At 34.0% G+C, this 20,302-nt stretch overlaps 1 protein-coding gene across 4 annotated transcripts in view; it reads left to right on the forward strand.

The window, feature by feature from the left end:
* HSF2 (heat shock transcription factor 2) overlaps positions 1-20,302 on the forward strand; it is a 42,180-nt gene that overhangs the window by 5,615 nt on the left and 16,263 nt on the right. For all 4 annotated transcript variants that reach the window (XM_045865469.3, XM_064598062.1, XM_045865467.3 and 1 more), the window contains exons 2-10: positions 8,490-8,598; positions 8,736-8,863; positions 9,666-9,790; positions 11,731-11,806; positions 14,944-15,005; positions 15,928-16,015; positions 17,574-17,722; positions 18,138-18,377; positions 18,987-19,092. In XM_045865469.3, the coding sequence (XP_045721425.1) occupies positions 8,490-8,598; positions 8,736-8,863; positions 9,666-9,790; positions 11,731-11,806; positions 14,944-15,005; positions 15,928-16,015; positions 17,574-17,722; positions 18,138-18,377; positions 18,987-19,092 (1,083 nt within the window). The remainder of the gene's footprint in view (positions 1-8,489; positions 8,599-8,735; positions 8,864-9,665; positions 9,791-11,730; positions 11,807-14,943; positions 15,006-15,927; positions 16,016-17,573; positions 17,723-18,137; positions 18,378-18,986; positions 19,093-20,302) is intronic.

A 20,302-nucleotide genomic window follows, 5' to 3' on the forward strand; every position in this document is an offset into this window, starting at 1 on the left:
TGATAGTTGTTCATGGGGACATGTCTTGTCAGATATACTCTGATTTGAAACTTCCAAAGGGAGAGAGAATGTTGGCCTTGCGCTGCTGACCTTCCGTACTGCAAGAGCTAGGTGCTGGAGAACCTGCCTGCACTGGAGGAACCTGGCCATTGTTAAAGAACCAGGAAATAGGAAGGAGAACCCCCTTCTCTTGTAATATCTCTCTAGTGTCTTCTGTTGACAAAGCTTATCACCATGCCATCTAGAAAAAGATATTTAAGGGACCCAGCTCTATATTTGCAAAGCAGACAATGAGGAATGAATTTGGAGCAATAAATTGATGAACTAGCACATAAAATGACTGGGATTTGTGGGTATTTTAGGTGGAGTGATAAGGAAAGCCTCTCTGAGGAGATGTTTGAGCAGAGATCTGAACAATTTGAAAGGATGGGCCAGGCAAGGGGGAATGGCAAATGTAAAGGCCTTGAACATGGCTTGTTCATGTGATTGGGGAAGGCCCATGTGGTTAGAGTATCTGTAGAATGTAAGATTGAGGTCAGAGTGGGCAGGAGCAGATGGTGTAGGGCCTTAGGGCTGTGGTAAGGAGACTGGAAATCTAGGGAACTAGTTTGTAGATTATCACAGTTTTCCACTATGTTATTGAAAATAGTGTGGCTGAGACTAGTGTATTTGCAATGGGGATGATGAAAAGTTGTTGGATTTGATATTTACTTTAAAGGTAAAGCAGTAGAACTTACTAATAAATTGTCTGGAGTTGCAGGAAAGACAGAAGAATTAAGAATGACTCAGATTTGGCCTGAACAACAAAATAAATGATGACACCAGTTGCTCAGATGGGGGAGTATTCAGAGAAATTCAGGTGGAGATTGTTTGGCCTATATTAACTTTGAGATTACAGTGGACAGTAGTGTTACTTGAAAATTGTTTTGTTTAGCTTACGTTTCATTGACCACACTTGGTCAAATGACTATGCCTAATTTCAGAGGAAGTGGGGAAGTTCAGTGCTAGGAAGGAGAACAGGAATATTTTTGAACAGCCTGAATGACTTCTACACTCCCAAGACATCCAAGTGGAAATGTTGAACAGGATGTTTGCATATAAGACACTGGCATTCAGGGTGGAGTTTGGAGCTTATGAGTGGTAAAGCCATGGGACTGGATGAGATCATCTAGGGAGACAAATGAAGATAGAAGAAGCTGAAAGGCCAGTCTGATTTTTAGAGGGCATATGAGAATAAGAAAAAGCTAGCAAAGGAGACTGAGAAGAAACAATGCAACAGGAGGAAAAAGAGGGGAGTGAGGTCATAGAAGTTAATGGAAAAAAATGGTTCAAAAAATAGAAGATGATAAACTGTGTCAACTGCTGTTACGAATATTCTTATATACTTCTCCTGGTGTATATAAGCAGGAATTTAAGGTCTATATACTTACATTGAAGATTGGACTTGCTGGAAAATAGGGTATGAACTGTTCAGCCTGAAGATAGTTCAAATTGTTTTCCAAAGAGATTAAATGATTTTATACTCCTGTTAGCCAAGCATGAGATTTTCCATTAATCCACATCTTCAAAACTTGATATTACCATTCTTCTTAATTTTTTACCAATCTAGTAGATGTAAAGTATTATCTCAGTGAGGTGTTAATTTATATTTCCCTGATTAGTAATGTGCTCAAACATCTTTTCGTATTTATTCGCCATATGTGTTTCCTATTCTGTGAAATATTTGGCCATTTTTCTATTGGGTGGCTTTGTCTTTTAATATTTGTAGGAATTCCTTTTATATTCTGTATATCCGTTCTTTGGGTCTGTGTATTGCTTATGTCTTCTCCCAGTTTGAGACTTACCTTTTCCTTTTGATTAATACAAGTTTTTAATTTTAGTATAATATATTCATCTTTTTTGTTCATGCTTTTTGTTTCTTCAGGATGTTTTACCTCTTCCCCAGGGAGAGAAAAATACTTTTCTATTTCTCTTCTTTTTTTCTGAAAGTTTTAAAAGTTTGCATTTTATGTGTAAGTCTTTAATTCATCTGGAATTGATTTTTGTGTGTGGTGTGAGGAATCCAGTTTCATTGTTTTCCATATAAATATTCAGTTGTCCTAGCTCCTTCATTGAATGCTTCCTTCTTTACATGGTGATGTGTATTGCTCCCTCTGTCTTACAGCAAAATTACAGGTAGATGTTTCGATTTTTGTTTCTAGGTTCTCTATTGCATTCCACTGAACAGTTTTGTTTTTGTTTTTTTTGCCCTTATCATATGTCCTAATTACTGCAGCTTTATAATGTCTTGCTTTTGGGAGGACAGCTTATCCTTCAGGAATACCTTGACTATTGTTGGTCTTTGCTCTTCTGTATATGTTTTAAAATCAAATTCCATTAAAAAAACTTACTGGGATTTTAATTGGAATTGCATTGAAATTATAAATCAGATTAGGGAAAATGGATGTCTTTATGATGTTGAATATTCCCATAAATGAGGCATGTTTTTAAATTCAATTTGTTTAACAAAGTTTTATATTTTTTTGGTAATTAGGTCTTGCACGTTTGTTAGATTTTCTTCCTAGGTATCTTAAGATGTTGTAAGTGGTATCCGTTAGTTAAAATCACATTTCTGGCTGTAGCTGGTAGTTAGAAATACAAATAACATTTGTATGTTGATGATAAAGCAGTGAACCAATCATTTTACTGATTTGGGGTGTCTAAGTGTACATCCGTGCATTTGTGAATGATAGTTCTGTTCTTTCAGAACTTTATACCTTTTTTTTTTTTTTCTGCAGTGGCTAAGCCCTCAGGGTGTCAAATTGAAGTAGTGATCATGGGATCCCTTTTTCTTATTTTTAAAAGGAATTTTTTCATATTTCCCCCTTAAGTTATCAGCTGTTAAAATTGAGAGTTTTTTAAATTTATCTTTTTCTTGTTGGTGTCATAGTTAGAGGGGAGACGGCATGCCAGGAGAGAGGATACAGGAAAAAAGTTGACTTTGGTGAGTAGGAAGGTGGATTTGAAATAGACAATAGTTGAGAACATAGTGAATTAAATAACATTATGTAAAAATGTTAACAATTGAAAAATTTAAATGTGAAATTTGCGATGGTCAGGGCAGGGATGTAGATGTGATCATAGATAATAAATCATCATACGTAATACAGTCAGTAGTTAGATACACTGGTGTGGATGAGATTGCCTAAGGAAAGAGTGTATAAGGTGTCATGATCAAGGATAGAAATCTAAAAAACACTACCTCTTAATAGATGAATACAACTGGAAGAAAATATGAGAAAGAGACCCAATAGTATATAGTTTCAGAGCCAAAACAGTATTTAGGGAGGGGATTGTCAGTAGTGCCAAATGAAATGCCACAGAGAGGTGTGGGAAGATCAGGACTGAAAAGAAGGCATTGAATTTAGCATTTGACATTTTAGAGAAAAACGGTTTGAGTAGACTGAGGGAGAACGAAACCCAATTTTTAGCAAGAATATGTAGATGGTACTAAATTAGAGAAGGGGGCTTTGAAATATTTGTTAAATTTTGCAGCGAAGGAAAAGACAAATGGGGTGGGTAGATTGAGAGGGAAGTAAGATAAAGGGACGGTTTTTTTTAAGATAGGAAAAACATACATTTTAAATTTTAATAGTTATTACCTACTAACCAACTCTGATTATCATCAGACTTTTAAAATTTTTCCAGCCTAAATAAGTGAAAATCGTTATTTGTTTTTGTTTTTTTCTGAACATTCAATTATAATGAGATTGGGCCTCTTCTAAATTTTACATTGGGTTTTTCATCTTACTGATTTGTTAAAAATTTTTAATTACTGCAGTTGTCATAAATATTTAAAATATTTTTATGTTAATTGCCTTAATTGAATTTTTGTAATAACTCTGAGTTAGGTTTAGTTTCAGACACAAATAATAGAATTCCAAACAATAGGGGCACCTGCGTGGCTCAGTTGGTTAATCATCTGCCTTTGGCTCAGGTCATGATCTGGGGACCCTGGGATCAGGCCATGTATTGCATCGGGCTCCCTGCTCAGCGGGGAGTCTGCTTCTCCTTCTGCCTGCTGCTCCCCCTGCTTGTTCTCTCTCTTTCTCTCTGTGAAATAATAAAATCTTAAAAAAAAAAAAGAAATCCAAACAATGGTTTAAATAGAATAGAGATGTATTTTCTTTTTAAGTCTGAAGATATGTTTTGGTCTTTGCAGCCATACTTAGTTTCTCCACATCAGTGGTGGTTGAAGTTCTACTCATTAGCTTCAAGTTCCAAGTAGGGATATGGGATATAGGGGTTTGAAATTTGGATCTTTACCCTTTTAGAAGCTTTTCTGGAAGCCCTACTCGGTCCATTCTATTTATATCTTAATTGCCAGGTGTGTTTTCGGCTGCCTCTGTTAGGGGGACTGAGAAATGTAGTTGCAGCATCAAACAGAATTGTGGTTGTTCTGTTAGTAAGAAAGTTTTTGCAAATGGATCTCTTTGTTTTTAAGGCTAAATGATGTTCCATTGTGTGTTTGTGTATCACAGTTTCTTTATTCTTCCATTGAGGGACGCTTAGGTTGTTTTCATATCTTGGCTATTGTGAATCATGCTGCAATGAACATGGGAGCATAGATACCTCTGTGAAATACTGATTTAATTTCCTTTGGATGTATACCCAAGAAAGGGGTAGCTGGATCATGTGGTAGTTCTATTTTTTATTTTTTTGAGGAACCTTCATGCTGTTTTCCGTAAGGGCTATACTGATTTACATTACCACAAACAGTATATGAAAGTTCCCTTTTCCCTACATCCTCGCCAACACTTGTTATTTTTTATTTTTTTAATAATTGCCATCCTAACAGATATGAAGTGAGTACCTCATTGTGGTTTTGATTTCCATTTCCCTGATGATTAGTGATGTTGAGCACCTTTTCATACACCTGTTGGCCATTTCTGTATCTTTGGAAAAATGTCTATTTGGGTTCTTTTTTTTTTTTTTTTTTAAAGATTTTATTTATTTATTTGACAGAGAGAGAGAGACAGTGAGAGGGAACACAAGCAGGGGGAGTGGGAAAGAGAGAAGCAGGCTTCCTGCCGAGCAGGGAGCCCGATGCGGGGCTCGATCCCAGAACTCTGGGACCATGACCTGAGCTGAAGGCAGTCGCTTAACCAACTGAGCCACCCAGGCGCCCCATATTTGGGTTCTTTTTTAATCGGTGTCTTTTTTTTTTTTTTTTTCTGGCTGTTGAGTTGTATGTGTTCCTTACATATTTGGATTATTAATCCCTTATTCGATATATTGCTTGCAAATAGTCTTATTCTGTTAGGTTTTCTTTTTATTTTGTTGTTTTCTTTGCTCTACAGAAGCTTTTTAGCTTGATGGAGATGGAATGTTAATTAGCTTGACTGTAGTAGTCCTTTATGTAAATATATTAAATCATGCTGTACACCTTTAAAATACGCTATTTTAGGGCGCCTGGGTGGCTCAGATGGTTAAGCGTCTGCCTTCGGCTCAGGTCGTGATCCCGGGGTCCTGGGATCGAGTCCCACATCCGGCTCCCGGCTCAGCGGGGGGTCTGCTTCTCCCTCTGACCCTCTCCCCTCTCATGCTGTTTCTCTCTCGCTCGCTCTCTAAAAAATAAATAAAATCTTTAAAAAAATAAAATAAAATACGCTATTTTAGTTTTAAAATTACAAAAATAAAAAAGGTAAGTAGAGGAATTTGGAAATAGGGTAGGCAGCTAGCAGCTTCCATGAATAAATATAAATTCTTACCACTTACCAGTATGACTTCTAGGTTTATGTCATACTTCCAAAGGTCGGTTGTAAAGAGTGATTGAGCAGTGAGTTAGCATTGAGCTTTTGCTTTTTGCTTTCCAAATGGAGAGTTCATGAACTAATAATCTTTTTTCTCCTCATTTTCCCCCCTGATTTGAATGTTACATGTACTTATTACCTGTTAAAAATTCTCAGATAGATTTGCTGCTGCTTCTGCCTCTCTAATCTATTTATTTTTTACTATCCCTTCTTTAGTACGAAACTTTGTAAACACTATAATTTTACCACTTTTATAGGATAGGGTTAACACCTCTTTTTTCATTGTTTTTAGTATTTTCTTGCCTATTGTTACATAATTATTTTACAAGTGAGCTTTAAACTGATAAGAACAGATACTACACTTGATCCCTAATATTTGGTTGTGTTAGCATCTCTTCACCTCCTGTCCAGAAATTTTTTTGAGAATTTATTGTGAATATATTGGTTAATTAGAATTGACAGCTTTACAGTACTATATTTGTCCCTCTATAGTTTAATATTCTCTTAAATGTCCTGTATATTTTTAAGATTTATCTTTAGATATGTGATATTTTTTCTATTATTGGAATCTTTTATTCTACTTTAGTTTTAAATTGTTATGGTAAAATATGCCTAACATAAAATTAACCATTTTACCCAGTTTTAAGTATACAGTTCAGTGGCATTAGGTACATTTACATTATTATGCAGCCATCGCTACCATCTCTCTCCAAAATGTTTTGCACCTTTCCATACTGAAATCTCATACTCATTAGACAATAGCTTCCAAGTCCTCCTTCCTCCTAGCCCCTAATAACCATTCTGTTTCTGTCTCTGTGAATTAGACTATTCTAAATACCTCATATAAGTAGAATAGTGCAGTATTTGTCCTTTTGTGGCTAGTGTATTTCACCTAGCATAATGTCTTTAAAGTTCATCCATGTTGTAGCACCTGACAGAATTTCCTTTCTTTTTAAGGTTGAGTACTCATTGTGTGTATATTCCAAATTTTGTTTATCTGTTCATCTGTCAGTGGACATTTGTGTTGCTTCCACTTTTTGACTATTGCAGATAATGCTACTATGAACATAGGTATACAAATATTTTTTTGAGTACCTGCCCAGTTCTCTGGGATTATACATAGAAATAGAATTGCAGGATTATATAGTAATTCCGTGTTTAGTTTTTTGAGGAACCACCATACTGTTTTCCATAGCAGCTGCACTATTTTTTACATTTCCACCAGCAATGTTCTAATTTCTCCAATTCCTCCAACACTTATTTTCAATTTATTTGGTGTTTTTTAAAAATAATTCCCATCCGGGCGCCTGGGTGGCTCAGTTGGTTAAGCGACTGCCTTCGGCTCAGGTCATGATCCTGGAGTCCCGGGATCGAGTCCCACATCAGGCTCCCTGCTCGGCGGGGAGCCTGCTTCTCCCTCTGACCCTCCCCCCTCTCATGTGCTCTCTGTCTCTCTCATTCTCTCTGTCTCAAATAAATAAATAAAATCTTTAAAAAAAAAAATAATAATTCCCATCCTAAGGGGTATGAAGTGGTGATTGTGGTTTTGGTTTTCATTTCCCTAATGGTTAGTGATATGTTAGGCATTTTTAATGCGTTTATTAGCCATTTGTATATGTTCTTTGGAAAAATGTTTAAGTCCTTTGCCCATTTCTTATTGGGTTGTTTCTTTTTTGTTGTTGAGTTGTAGAAGTTCTTTATTATGGATATTAACCCCTTATCAGTTAAACAGTTTGCAAATATTTTCTCTTATTCTGTGGGTTGCCTTTTCACTCTATTGATAGTGTTCTTTGCACAAGTTTTTAAGTTTGAGGTAGCATCAGTGGTCTGTTTTTGCTTTTGTTGCCTGTGCCTTTGATGTTAACGAAGAAATCATTGCCAAATCCAGTGTCATGAAGCTTTTCCTCCTTATGTTTTCTTCTACTATTTTTATAATTTTAGCATTTACGTTTAGGTCTTTGATCCATTTTGAATTAATTTTTATATATGGTGTAAGGTAAATTTTGTTCCTTTGCATGTGAGAATCCATTTTTCCCAGCATTGTTTGTTGAAAACTCTCCTTTCCCCTTTGAATGGTCTTGGTACTCTTGTCAAAAATCTTTGGACCTTCTATGTAAGGGTGTATTTGGCGGTTCTTTATTCTGTTCCATTGGTCTGTCTCTCTGTGTTTATGCCAGTACCATGCTGTTTTGATACTGTATTATAGTAAGTTTCAAATTTTTTTTTATAGGAAAAACACTAGTGACTTTAAATATTAATTATTAACCTGATATTTTATTGAAACTTTTTTTTAGTTTTTCAGTTGATTGTGCAAAGATATGTCTGTTGCAAATAATGATAAATATAACTTCCTCTTAAATTTTGTCTATTTTTGTCTAATTGCATTGGTTTTAAAACAGTGTTAAATAATTATGTTGCTTACTTACAGTATTTCTTTTCTTGTTTCTGATTTAATGGAAATTCTAATATTTCACCATAGTGTATGATGCAGCTTTTGGTTTTAGACATACTTCTGAACTTCTGAGGTTGACATCAAAAAGCTTAATTACAGTTTGGCAATTAATTATAGTTTGTTTCTTGTTGCTGTTAATAGGAATAAAATGTGGATCTAAAAGTATCATGGAAAGACTGCCCAGTTTTGGGGTTCATATTGTATCACCTAAGAGGACTTCAGTTGACTTTTTCTCTCTTTTTCAGAATGGCCAGAGTTTTCTGGTTTTGGATGAACAAAGATTTGCAAAAGAAATTCTTCCCAAATATTTCAAGCACAATAATATGGCAAGCTTTGTGAGGCAACTGAATATGTGTGAGTACGGGCAATAGTTTATTTGGAGTACGGTTATCAGCCACTGATTAAACCATGTTTCCCATTAGGTTGATAAAGAAAAGGGAAACTTTTGCTTTTTGTCTGTTTTAGTCATCTAAATTTTTAATCTTTTTCAGATGGTTTCCGTAAGGTTGTGCATATTGACTCCGGAATTGTAAAGCAGGAACGAGATGGTCCTGTTGAATTTCAGCATCCTTACTTCAAACAAGGCCAGGATGACTTGTTGGAGAACATTAAAAGGAAGGTGAGCTATTATTAATGTGATTTATTTAAGGCATTACCATATAGCATACTTGGCCAACACAATATTTCACCTGTTGAAATTAAGAATGTACAGAAATACACAGGTATTCCCTGTTGGGATGACTTAGACTAATAAAGCTTTAATTATGTCCTTCTATTTTATATTTTTTCTTTCCTAGAGGGAAGGAAAATGTTTACATTCTGACTGAGGGTGAGGAATCATCCATATTGGGATGGCTCACTCCTTCCAATTTAGCTTAAAAAATATTAGCTCCTGTTAGAATGTTGACTCCCTTGGAGGGCTTTTTCTGTAGTTCACTGCTGAATATCCGATACTGAGAATAAGTCCCTTGCATATAGTAAGCATTTAATAATACATTTTTTAATGAATGGTATCTTTTGCTGAAATAAAGTATTTTTACTAAATCCACAAAAAGGGGATAAAAGAGTAATGGGCCATGAAAGAAAACGGCCTAGTGTGCAGCTGTTACTGCATAAATTTAATTAAACGTGGAATGTGATAATAAAGAAGCTTGGGGAAATTACAGTGAGTTTGGTGAAAGAGAATGAAAAAAAGTCCCTAAGTTGTTCCTGCTTGTGTAAACTTCTCCACATTAAAAAAAAAAAAAAAAAAAAAAGATTATTTCTTATTCTGTCTTGAAGTTTATTCTTTTTATAGAATCCTGTCCTAGGCTTTTTGGAACTAAATCTGAGTTCCTGAATGGGCTACAAAACACAATAGGGAAATTTTGAATTAAAAACTTGGTGTTTAGTATTTGATTTCCTAAATTTGCTTTCAAAAGGTTTCATCTTCAAAACCAGAAGAAAATAAGATTCGTCAGGAAGATTTAACAAAAATTATAAGTAGTGCTCAGAAGGTTCAAATAAAACAAGAAACTATTGAGTCCAGGCTTTCTGAATTAAAAAGGTAAAATATTATTTCCAAATATAATCTTAATATAGGGGTTGGTATGTGTGTGTTGGGGGTTGAAGGTTAGTGCTTTAAGTACTTAGATTACATTGTTGAAGCCAAGGTAAAAGGTCATTTTTCTCTAAGTATTGGTTCCCTTTAGTTTTGATTTGTAGCCCTTGACTTTAGCTCAGTATTATATTTTCTTGACAGTATTCAAAAGAATTTATAAATCTGGGCAGTTAAAACAGTTTGATGCACAAGTCCCACTGATGAAACAATAGATCTTTAAATCAATGTAGAAAATACGATTCTACTTAGGTTAGCTTTCATACAATGTTCACACACATGAGGGCATACAAGCCATTAAAAAACACTACATATGTTACTCATATATTCTTTATGGTGGTTTTATAAAACTTTTCTATGTGACCTATCTCTTAGGAAAAAATAGGACATAAAAAATAGGGAAAAAGGATGCAAGAGACTTGCCTTACTTGGTATTTATCTTACCTAGATGTGGTAAAGTGTTATTCAAAACTTTTATTATAGAAACATGCTTTTGCTTTATTGCAGTTCTCGGCACCATTAGTTGAGACAGTAACAACTTGTATACAGAGTAGATGTGTACTTTTCTTAGTAAGTAGTTGGGATTTTCTCTTATCCTAATAGGGGCTGAGGTCTTGAGAGTAGTTATTTTATGGATTCTCTCTCCCATTTCAAATGTGGGACATTAGTTTAGCTGTCTTAAGTGTCTTCATTAAAAGAGTAACCTTGAACTTTGATTCCCTTTTTGAATAAGGCTTAATTTTAAGCTGTCCCATTTTGCATATTTTATGTAATCACTTATGCCAGTTTACTGTATGTATCTTGTGTCTCCTGAGGTGCCCTTTGACCCAATTCCTTGAATCTCAGGTTTAGCCCTTAAGGAATGGGATCCCAGATTCATCCTGTAAGTTTTAGAGGTAACCATTCTACTTAATGTTTAGTAGGCAGATGATAGTATTATCTTTCAATATCTGAGTCAGAGAAAATACCCTAGTTATTCAGTAAGTATTAAAGTTTTATTTTCAAGATCTTCTATATGTAAGATACAGAAGTCCCTTTTGTAAGAGTTTGGCTTGAGGAAGATGGATATTATGGAAATTAACAAGAGCAAAAATTAAAGTATTTGATAGGTGAATTATCTTTCATGCCTTCTCAGTGTTATCGTTGCTGCTAACATTTAATAACAGTGCAATTTCAATTAAAGTTAATGAAGGAAAAGAAACTGTTATTACTAGGCAAGTTATTGGTTTGTCATATATTTAGACATGCTTTAAAAAACTTTTTTTAGTGTTTTTGTATGTTTGAAACAGATTTTAAGATAGACAGTTTTAGGACCTGATCGACTTTTAGATCGACTTCAACACTTACTACAAATAATCCGTGTGATCTTAGGCAAGTCCTCTCAATTCTTGGGTCTCATTGTCCTCCTCTATAAAATAAATAATTCCTTTCTTGACTGATTTTATAGAAGTTTAAATAAGAAGTACACATAAAATGCTTAGCATAATCCCTGGAGCATAGGTAGTGCTGGGTAAATGTCACTTCCTTTAAGAATTCTTTTCTAAGCGCAAGTCCTAAATTTACTTGGTAGCCATAGTTGAAAGGTGTTTATTTTTTAAACAAGAAGTAATGAACCACATTGTCAGAGAAGTAAATTGCTTGCTACTATATGGATATAGGCATGAGTTTTACATTTTTGTGTTTATATTGCCATGAGTAGAAAGTACTGTAGTTATGAAGGGATGATTCTGGAGTTGTATCAAGATAGTTGTCATTTTATGTAATTGAACCAGAGTTTTTCCAATTTCATGAAAATATATAGCAAAGTTCTCTGGTATTCTTAATTAAAGTTATTGAGGTCTGGCTTTCTGACTAAATTTTATTTTGTTTTTTAAAAAATGATAACATAGTGAGAATGAGTCTCTATGGAAGGAGGTGTCAGAATTACGAGCAAAACACGCACAACAGCAACAAGTTATTCGAAAGGTAAGCTTTTTTCCCTCATGACCATAATCTGCCTTTGTTTAATTTGTGTACCATTTGTGACCCAAAAAAGCCTCTGTTGAATAGTGATTGAGCTATTATATATTAGATATTAGGTTTACATATAGTAGTGAAACTATGAAATCAAACAAATTAGGTCAACCGTTGTATTTTCTTTTTAATAAGAAACATTTCTCATTAGCTAAATATTGTTATTCCGTACCCTCAGCTTGAGTCTCATTAGCTTTTAGTAAGTGACCTTTAGCCTGATACAACAACTTTAAAGATGCTTTATTTTTAGGAACATAATAGAAAGAAAGCTACCAGTTTCTTTACATTTTTTACTATGAATGACAGCCTTACTGTGTGGGTTTGTTGTTATTGTTTTTACTATTTTTTTTTTTTTACTTGAAAAGGCATAGATATGGTCTTGGAAGACAAATGACTAAAATTTTCAAATCAGTTGACCAAATTATGAGTTCAAAAAGATTAGTTATCAGTGTATGCCATTATTAGTCTCTACGGAAAAGCAGTTAAAGTAGTGTGTTGTAAAATAAATTGTAGATTTTAGTATCTGAGCTGAAAATTACTGGGGAACTGAAAATCTCTCAGTTGCCTTGTGTCCTTGTGATTTGGTCTTTTCATATCAGCTTTCATATGTTAATAAGACTTGAAACATAAAAGTAATTAAGGCAGCTATTTTTTGCTCATGAGTAAACTAGACTCTTAAGTTTAAGCAACAGGTTTTTGTGGGGGGAGGAAGGGTGGGAGTACTTCACTTGGTTTGTGCTGAGATGCCTTTAGCTAAAAATAGGGTTATGACAGGATCTGGGTCTAGTGGAGCAGGCTTAGAACAGAGATGAATGGTTGCAGTCTTTGGCCTGTAGTCAAAATAGATACACTGTTTTTTTTTTTTTTTTTTTCTTTTCAAATCAGTATGCAAGTGAAGGTTGAATGTAGAATTCAGTTCTAAGTGTTTAGTCCAAGTGCATGTATTTTCACAACTTCCAGAGCTGATTCTAGCATGCAGCCCTGTTAAGAATACCTGATTTAAAACGATAGGTGTACTTTATTAAACCTGTACTTTATTTTAAAAAAGTCTTCTCAACTTTTCCAGAAAACAATGTTTTATAGTTAAATATTGACTTATAATACTATATAATTTTTTTCCTAAAAGCAAAAAAAGTTGGTAAAATACTTATATAACATTTCAGTTTTTCATGAAAGCTAACATTCTGTCTGTTCAAATTTGAGTTTGAATATATGTGGTTTGGTGGAGCTCTAGGGATTTTTATAATGCATAGTGATAGCTGATGATCTTTTCTCTATTCCTGGAATTGCTTCATACGTCTGTCATTTTACTCCTTGGCCTTGGATTAGTTGGAATAGTGTATGTGAGTTACCTAGTATAGGTACTTGTTACAGGATAGGATAATAGTACCTGTTAATAGAACTTGTCAGGTCCAGAAGTTAGATGCCGTAAATGTTAGAGGTCTTATCTTTTCCTTCAGGAAGGAAGCTTTGTATAGCGTGATGCAGAATTGTCATAAGAGAACTAATATGTAGAACAAATTTCAGGAGAAATTTAGCCAGTGCTTCATGTTCTTATAAATTCAACCACTAATGTTTTTAGAATTTTTCTGTAACATTTATAAATTAACAAAAGTAACTGAAGCCAAATTATTTCATAGATACCTTTAAGCTTAAATTTGTCTTTTCATCAGCCGTCAGTCAACGTTTTCTTTTGAATAAACAGTTTAGTGGCTAATTTCCTTTTCATGACTCTAATGCTGTTTGACTTTTCTGCAAAGAGCCTAAATAGTCCTCCAGTCCCTTTTGGTCTTTATTTATAGCCTCTCAGTGATATACTGCTTTTCATAGTTCACCATATGATCCTCACCTTTTTAGCTTCTTCAGAAAGATGACAATAAATTTCAAGGCATACCCTAAGCCAGTGATTCTCACATTCACATCAATATCACCTGGAGGACTTGCTAAACATACATTGCTGGATCCTGTCCTCAGAATTTCAGATTCAGCAATTCCAGAGTGGGGTTGAGAATTTGTGTGTCTAATATGTTCCTGGGCTAATACTGCTGGTCCATGGACCACACTTTAAGAAACACTTAATATGAAATACATAAAATATGAAAGATTGTTTGCATGTCTTGATCAGCTTAGTAGTTCTTTCCTTTTAAATTTAATCCAGCTCTGAAGATTAAACCAGCTTCTCTTGATTGGCCGCATGGGTATCTTGGATGTTTAAGAGCAAAACCATCCAAAACAAAATCTGTTCATTGTTTATTTGAAAAAAGTATATGTATTCTAACTTTAAAATTGTGAATTTATTTTTGGATAACCTCTAGTTACTATATTTTGGGGTTTATTTCTGTTGCTGTATAATTAAATATTTCATGACAATATTCTTTTTTAAAACTTTTATTTATTTGTCAGAGAGACAGGGAGAGAGAGTGAGCCAGGGGGAGGGGCAGAGGTAGACTCTCCGCTGAGCAAGGAGCCCAATGTGGACTCGATCCTAGGATCCTGGGATCATGACCTGAGCTGAAGGCAGGTGTTTAACCAACTGAGCCACCCATGACAGTATTTTTATTAAGCAATAATTTTTCTAGAATAAGCCAAGAAGCTTTTCCTAGCTTGAAAATTTTATGCTCTCTTCTGAAAGAGCTGGCAGTCTCTTTTGCCTCAAATTGTATTACCTGGGTTAAGAAAAATGTTGCCTGTCACTTTTTTTTTTTTTTTTTTTCTTTTTGGTACATACTTGGGATCTGTATCCGGGCATGCTTGATTCTTAGCATCAAAACAAGTAACTGAGCTGAGTATTGGGTAGATATATGGATGGGTGGGTGGATGGATAGATGAATGTCTTAGGCATCTTGGTATCCTAGGTAGCTGCAACTTTTATTTTATGACAGGTTATTCTTCTGCCTGGAAACTGATTATTTCTTTATATAACAATTGTAAGATGCACCGAGATTGCAAATTTGTTAACGTGTGAGAAATTATGTGACTTAGAATAGAAAATATGTAGTATTTGAATTAATTTTTTAAGACTTGTAATATGGACTAAAGAATTAGAGGAGTCTATGATGGAAAATTTTTTGTTTATATTTTCCTTTTAGATTGTCCAATTTATTGTTACATTGGTTCAGAATAACCAACTTGTGAGTTTAAAACGTAAAAGGTAAGTTTTTGTTGTAAAACACTTCGTTTGACCTATTCATGGACAACTAAACATTTTAGTGTTTAACCATGCATGGCCTACATTTGCTTAGTATGTCTGTTGTCCCAGATGAACAGTCCTTCCTTGTTAAATTATACTCTCAGCATTTCAAAAGTAGTGTTATTTCTTCCTGCTGTCATCTTGCTAATGTTTTTCAGAGACAAGGATAGCCTAAATGGTCACTTTACAGACACATACGTAGTTAATAAGGAATCCATTTTTATTCACAATAGCAGTTTAATGTAACATTAGAAGGCTTGTGTGAGGGAAACTCTTAAAAGAAGGTCATATATTGAAAAAAATCAAAAACTTTTTACTTGATCTCTCATGTTTAATCCACTAATAAGGAATTTAAAAACCTATCTATTGACTATGGCTTGTGATACCGGCAAGTGTTAGTAACTGCCATTGTCACAACTAAAGCTTAAGAAGGATAGTGGACAAAGGAATAGTTGGAGGGAGAAAAAACTTATCTTGTAAGACTAAAGTTGTAGCAAAGCTTGGTTATGGTTACACCTTATGCTATGGCCTTAAGTCAGCTTCCACAAACTAGTTCTTATATCATCTACTTTTTACTATGTAAGTACAGTTCATAAAGAGTGATACAGTTCAGTCAGCAATGAAGTATATCCAGAGAGAGTAGTTTATTGTATTTATTTTAACAAAAATAGTACAAAAGAATGGTGAAATCAAAGCCCTAGACACAGTCATCTCCTAGTTTCTGTTCCTAAGATGTGACCATTTTTAAGAGTTCATTGTGTATCACTAACTGAAATCTTTTATTATTAAAGTGTGTATGTTCGTGGGAGGGTAAAATATTAGAAGCAGTTGAAATTTCTTATGTTTGCTTCACTGAATTTCATGAATATATTCTGATTTTCAGGCCTCTACTTCTAAACACTAATGGAGCCCAAAAGAAGAATCTGTTTCAGCATATAGTCAAAGAACCAGCTGATAATCACCATCATAAAGTAATTTTTTGTTTAAATTCTATTTTATATTTGTTATCTCAGACCAGTTTTTATTACAATATGCAGTATTTCATGCATTCAAAATTTGCATTCAAAGTTCAGTGAATAATAATCTAAGTGCTCATGCTCCAGTTTTATCTAATCATGACATTTTATTATTTGCTTTAGATTATTTTAAGAAATAAACTATTACAAATATAATTGTTTTAGTTGCCTGTTCCCAAGTTTGTTTTTTGCCTCTTCAGTCTCTCCTAGATAATCATTATCTTGAATTAGTATTTATCATCCCCATGGTCATTTTATATGTGTGAATTCATGAACAGTATTTGTATTGTTTTCTGTGTATCTCATACTTCATATAAGTGATACCATTTTGCATTGTGACTTTTTCATTTGGTTTTGCTTTTGAGATTTAAACAGATTTAGATCATCTGAACTACTACCTGATATCAATTGAATATTATGATAATGTAACTACGCATTTTTCCATTGGTTATTTTAAGTTGTTTCCAACTTTTATTATAAACTGCGTAGACTTAGACTTTTTAGCAGTTGCAAAACATTTTTGTTTACCTTTATTTTTGTCGTGGACTCTCTGGATCATTTGTCAAACTTAAACAGTTGGCAAATCAGTTCAGTCCAGAGTCTACACTTCTTTTAATAGATGATTGTCATTGCTACATTCCAAATACTGCTTCAGATTTGTTATTAAAGTACCAAGATTTTTTTTCTTGAGCAAATCAGAGTTAATATCAGGTTTTTCTTCCCACTACTGTTTCTAAGTAAGTTTACCTAACTATTGTGTTTTTAGGATTGAAGACTCAATGTAAATGGGTGAAGATTTCTTAATTTAACTGGATTTATATATTTTTAAGTCCTTTACATATTTTACCTCAGATTTATCTACTGTTGAGATTTATGGATTTTTGCATTATAATAGTTTAATTTGCTTTAGCGAATTGAATATTTTTTTATTTAGGTACCTATGATCTGAATATATCTGTGGCAGAATAAAAAAAAATTATTGCTAAAAATTCAGGCTGACTTTTAACTGTGGAATACTTGTAATAGTTTTTTTTTCTATTAATGAAAGCATTTCCTATTAATGAAAGCATTTAATAAGAAAGAATAAACCATATGTCAAATAGAGTAGCTTCACTATTTGACATACGGTTTATTCTCATCAGCACAGTGGCCATCTGGTTATGCTTGAAATTCCTGGTGAAGTTTTAAGACTTTTTTTTTTTAACCCTTTGGATATAAAAAGTACTTTAAAATGTGAAGATCTTTCCATGGAATCATTCTGAGGCATGCCACCTTCAAGATTCCTTACAGTAAAAGAAATAGTTAAGTAGAATAAAGCAACACACCTCATACCTTTGTGAATTCATACGAATACCAATTACTGTGAGTCCTCTTAGGGCAGAGGACATAGCTAAATTGTTTCCTTAACATTTAGTAAACTATGGGTCTCCAATTAGCACTTTTTAAATGGTATATTGTTTGGTAGTCAATATAATTTCAATTTTTGATATATTTTTTCTCTGATTTTTTTTAGGTTCCACACAGTAGGACTGAAGGTTTAAAGGCAAGGGAGCGGATTTCAGATGACATCATTATTTATGATGTAACTGATGATAACGCAGATGAAGAAAATATCCCAGTTATTCCAGAAACTAATGAGGATGTTATATCTGATCCCTCCAAGTAAGGAAATTATGAAGTAAAATTTGTGAAAATATTGGTTACTTTTGTTATCAAAGAGCTAAGTTCAAAACCACTTCACTGTATGATAAACTACTCTGTAACTCATATTTGGATTATTAAACTGAAAAAGCCAAATTATTTAACCAGATGTTCTCCCCTCAGCAAAAAGACTTCCAACAAAAAGTAATGAGAATTCTGATTTTTTAGTTTTGGAGTTAAACATCTTTAATTCATCCTTTGTGGTCTCGTATCACAGGATGAATCAATATTTGTGGTTAAGCTACTCACCCAAGGAAATTTAAGCTTTTTAATATGCGTTTTGGGGAGAAAGCTTCCATGGAGAATGAATGGACAGAATGAATTTATTGAATGCATTTGAAAATGTAATTGGTTCTTTCTCATATTGCTGATTTAGCTGTAGCCAGTACCCTGATATTGTCATTGTTGAAGATGACAATGAAGATGAGTATGCACCTGTCATTCAGAGTGGAGATCAGAATGAACCAGCCAGAGAATCCCTAAGTTCAGGCAGTGATGGCACCAGTCCTCTTATGTCTAGTGCTGTCCAGCTAAATGGCTCATCTAGTCTGACCACAGAAGATCCTGTGACCATGATGGATTCCATTTTAAATGATAACATCAATCTTTTGGGAAAGTGAGTGCTCATGTAGATGTTATCTGAGTTTATTTGCTTTCTTTGTTTACTTCACATGTTCTGTTCTCTTTGAATGATCTTCCTTTCAGGTTATGAACCCATGTAATCTATCTTTCTTTCTTTTGGTCAGGGCTGAGCTCTGCAAATGTTTTTTTGAGAAGGATTTAATCATCCCAGGAGCAGTCTTGAGATTTTCTTGGCAATTCCTTAGATTTCTTTAATGAGATACTTGTTTTAAATGTCCATAAAGCGTGTGTGTATGTGTATTTTGTGTTTTTATCAGGACTGTGGAATAACATAATCTCCACTAAGGGACTTACTTTATAGGATAAGGAAACCAGAAATTAGTAGCATTAATCAGTAATAAGTTAAACATTTTATAATTTATAGTGTAGAGGAGAAAAGATAAATCAGACCGTGTTGCACAATCTATTTTCTATAAATACTAAAGTTTTGTATAAAGGCTGTGAGTTCTCAGTTAACCACATTTTCAGGAATCTCAAATACTGAATAGGATCTCTTAAGGTTAAGAATTTTGTAATGTGATTTTAAATGTAAAAACAAGGAAACCTAATATTTGATATATTTTTTTAATCTTATTTTCCTCAGGGTTGAGCTGTTGGATTATCTTGACAGTATTGATTGCAGCTTAGAGGACTTCCAAGCCATGCTGTCAGGAAGACAGTTTAGCATAGACCCAGATCTCCTGGTTGATGTAGGTACTTTGAATAATCTTTGCTGTACTGGCAGTTTGTGTATTTACGTATATTGTTTATAAATCAGTACATCATTTTTTGTATTCTCATGTTTTTGCATTTTCTTTTTTTAAATGATTTTGTTTATCAGAAACAATGAGCAGATGGGTTCAGGACAGTGATCACTACCCATTTCTGAATAGCAATTCAGTTAATCCTCCTATAGCAACGTATCAATTCTGTTCAACAGTACTACTAAATCCAGGTCTTCTCTGGACTTGTTGCCGTATTTGTTTTGCTCTAGAATAAATTGTCACTGAATAGAAATTGGTGGAAATTAAGTAATAGAGTTACTTGGGCAGGAAACAGCATGGAGACACTTTTTGATACTTTGGGAATTAATGTTTTCCACTCAAATGAATTATATTTTATTATATTTGCTATATTTTTAAAAGTTTTATGTCCTGAGTCCTAAGGTTATTCTGTTCCAGTCCCCACCACCACCTACATGAACATGACTCCAGTGTTAATCTGCACTGTGAATCCTTATCTGCCATTTCTGGCACTATCTTTCTTGCTCTCTTCCCTCTTGCTCCTACCACTCCTCTCTCCCTTATGTGGCTTAGTCCCATCCAGATGAATGGTCCCATCCAGATGAATATTGTTCTCTCCATGATTTCCATTTTCTGTTGTAAATATGTTTCTCTATCCTGAAAAGTTTTGTTGCTCCTTTTTTTTTTTTTTTTTTTGCATTTTCTGCCTTAAAATGCAGCTCTCTCACATCAAAATATTCTGTAGTCTTGTCCTTTTAAGAGCTTCTCAGTGAGGCTAAAAGGAATTAGTCCTTTCCTACTCTTCAGTCTTATTAATTTACCACCTTACCCATCTGCCTCTCAGTCTTTGTCAATATCCATGATTTGATTATCCTTTCCAAATCATCAGTATATTACAGGATGTATTTCACTTTCTTTGAAGATTTCCTTTCCATACTGGCCTATGTTATCATCCTAAGTGAATTCAACATCCATGTTAATGACCTACTTTAATTTGTTAATAGTAATTCGTCAGCCCTTCTTGATTCTGTCAGTCTTTGTCCCCACCTTGAATTGAGGGACCTTTTAGAATAGCTGTCCCTTAGGTCATAAGAAGGAAATAAAATTCTGTAATTCTGATCCTCTACAAATCCTTTCAGTCTTCAATTAGATTATTTTAATTTAACCTTGGAACATT

The sequence above is a fragment of the Mirounga angustirostris genome, unplaced genomic scaffold, assembly GCF_029215605.1.
Source record: "Mirounga angustirostris isolate CCGP_5_RB_7025 unplaced genomic scaffold, mMirAng1.0.hap1 SCAF_8, whole genome shotgun sequence".
NCBI classification, from domain to species: domain Eukaryota; kingdom Metazoa; phylum Chordata; class Mammalia; order Carnivora; family Phocidae; genus Mirounga; species Mirounga angustirostris.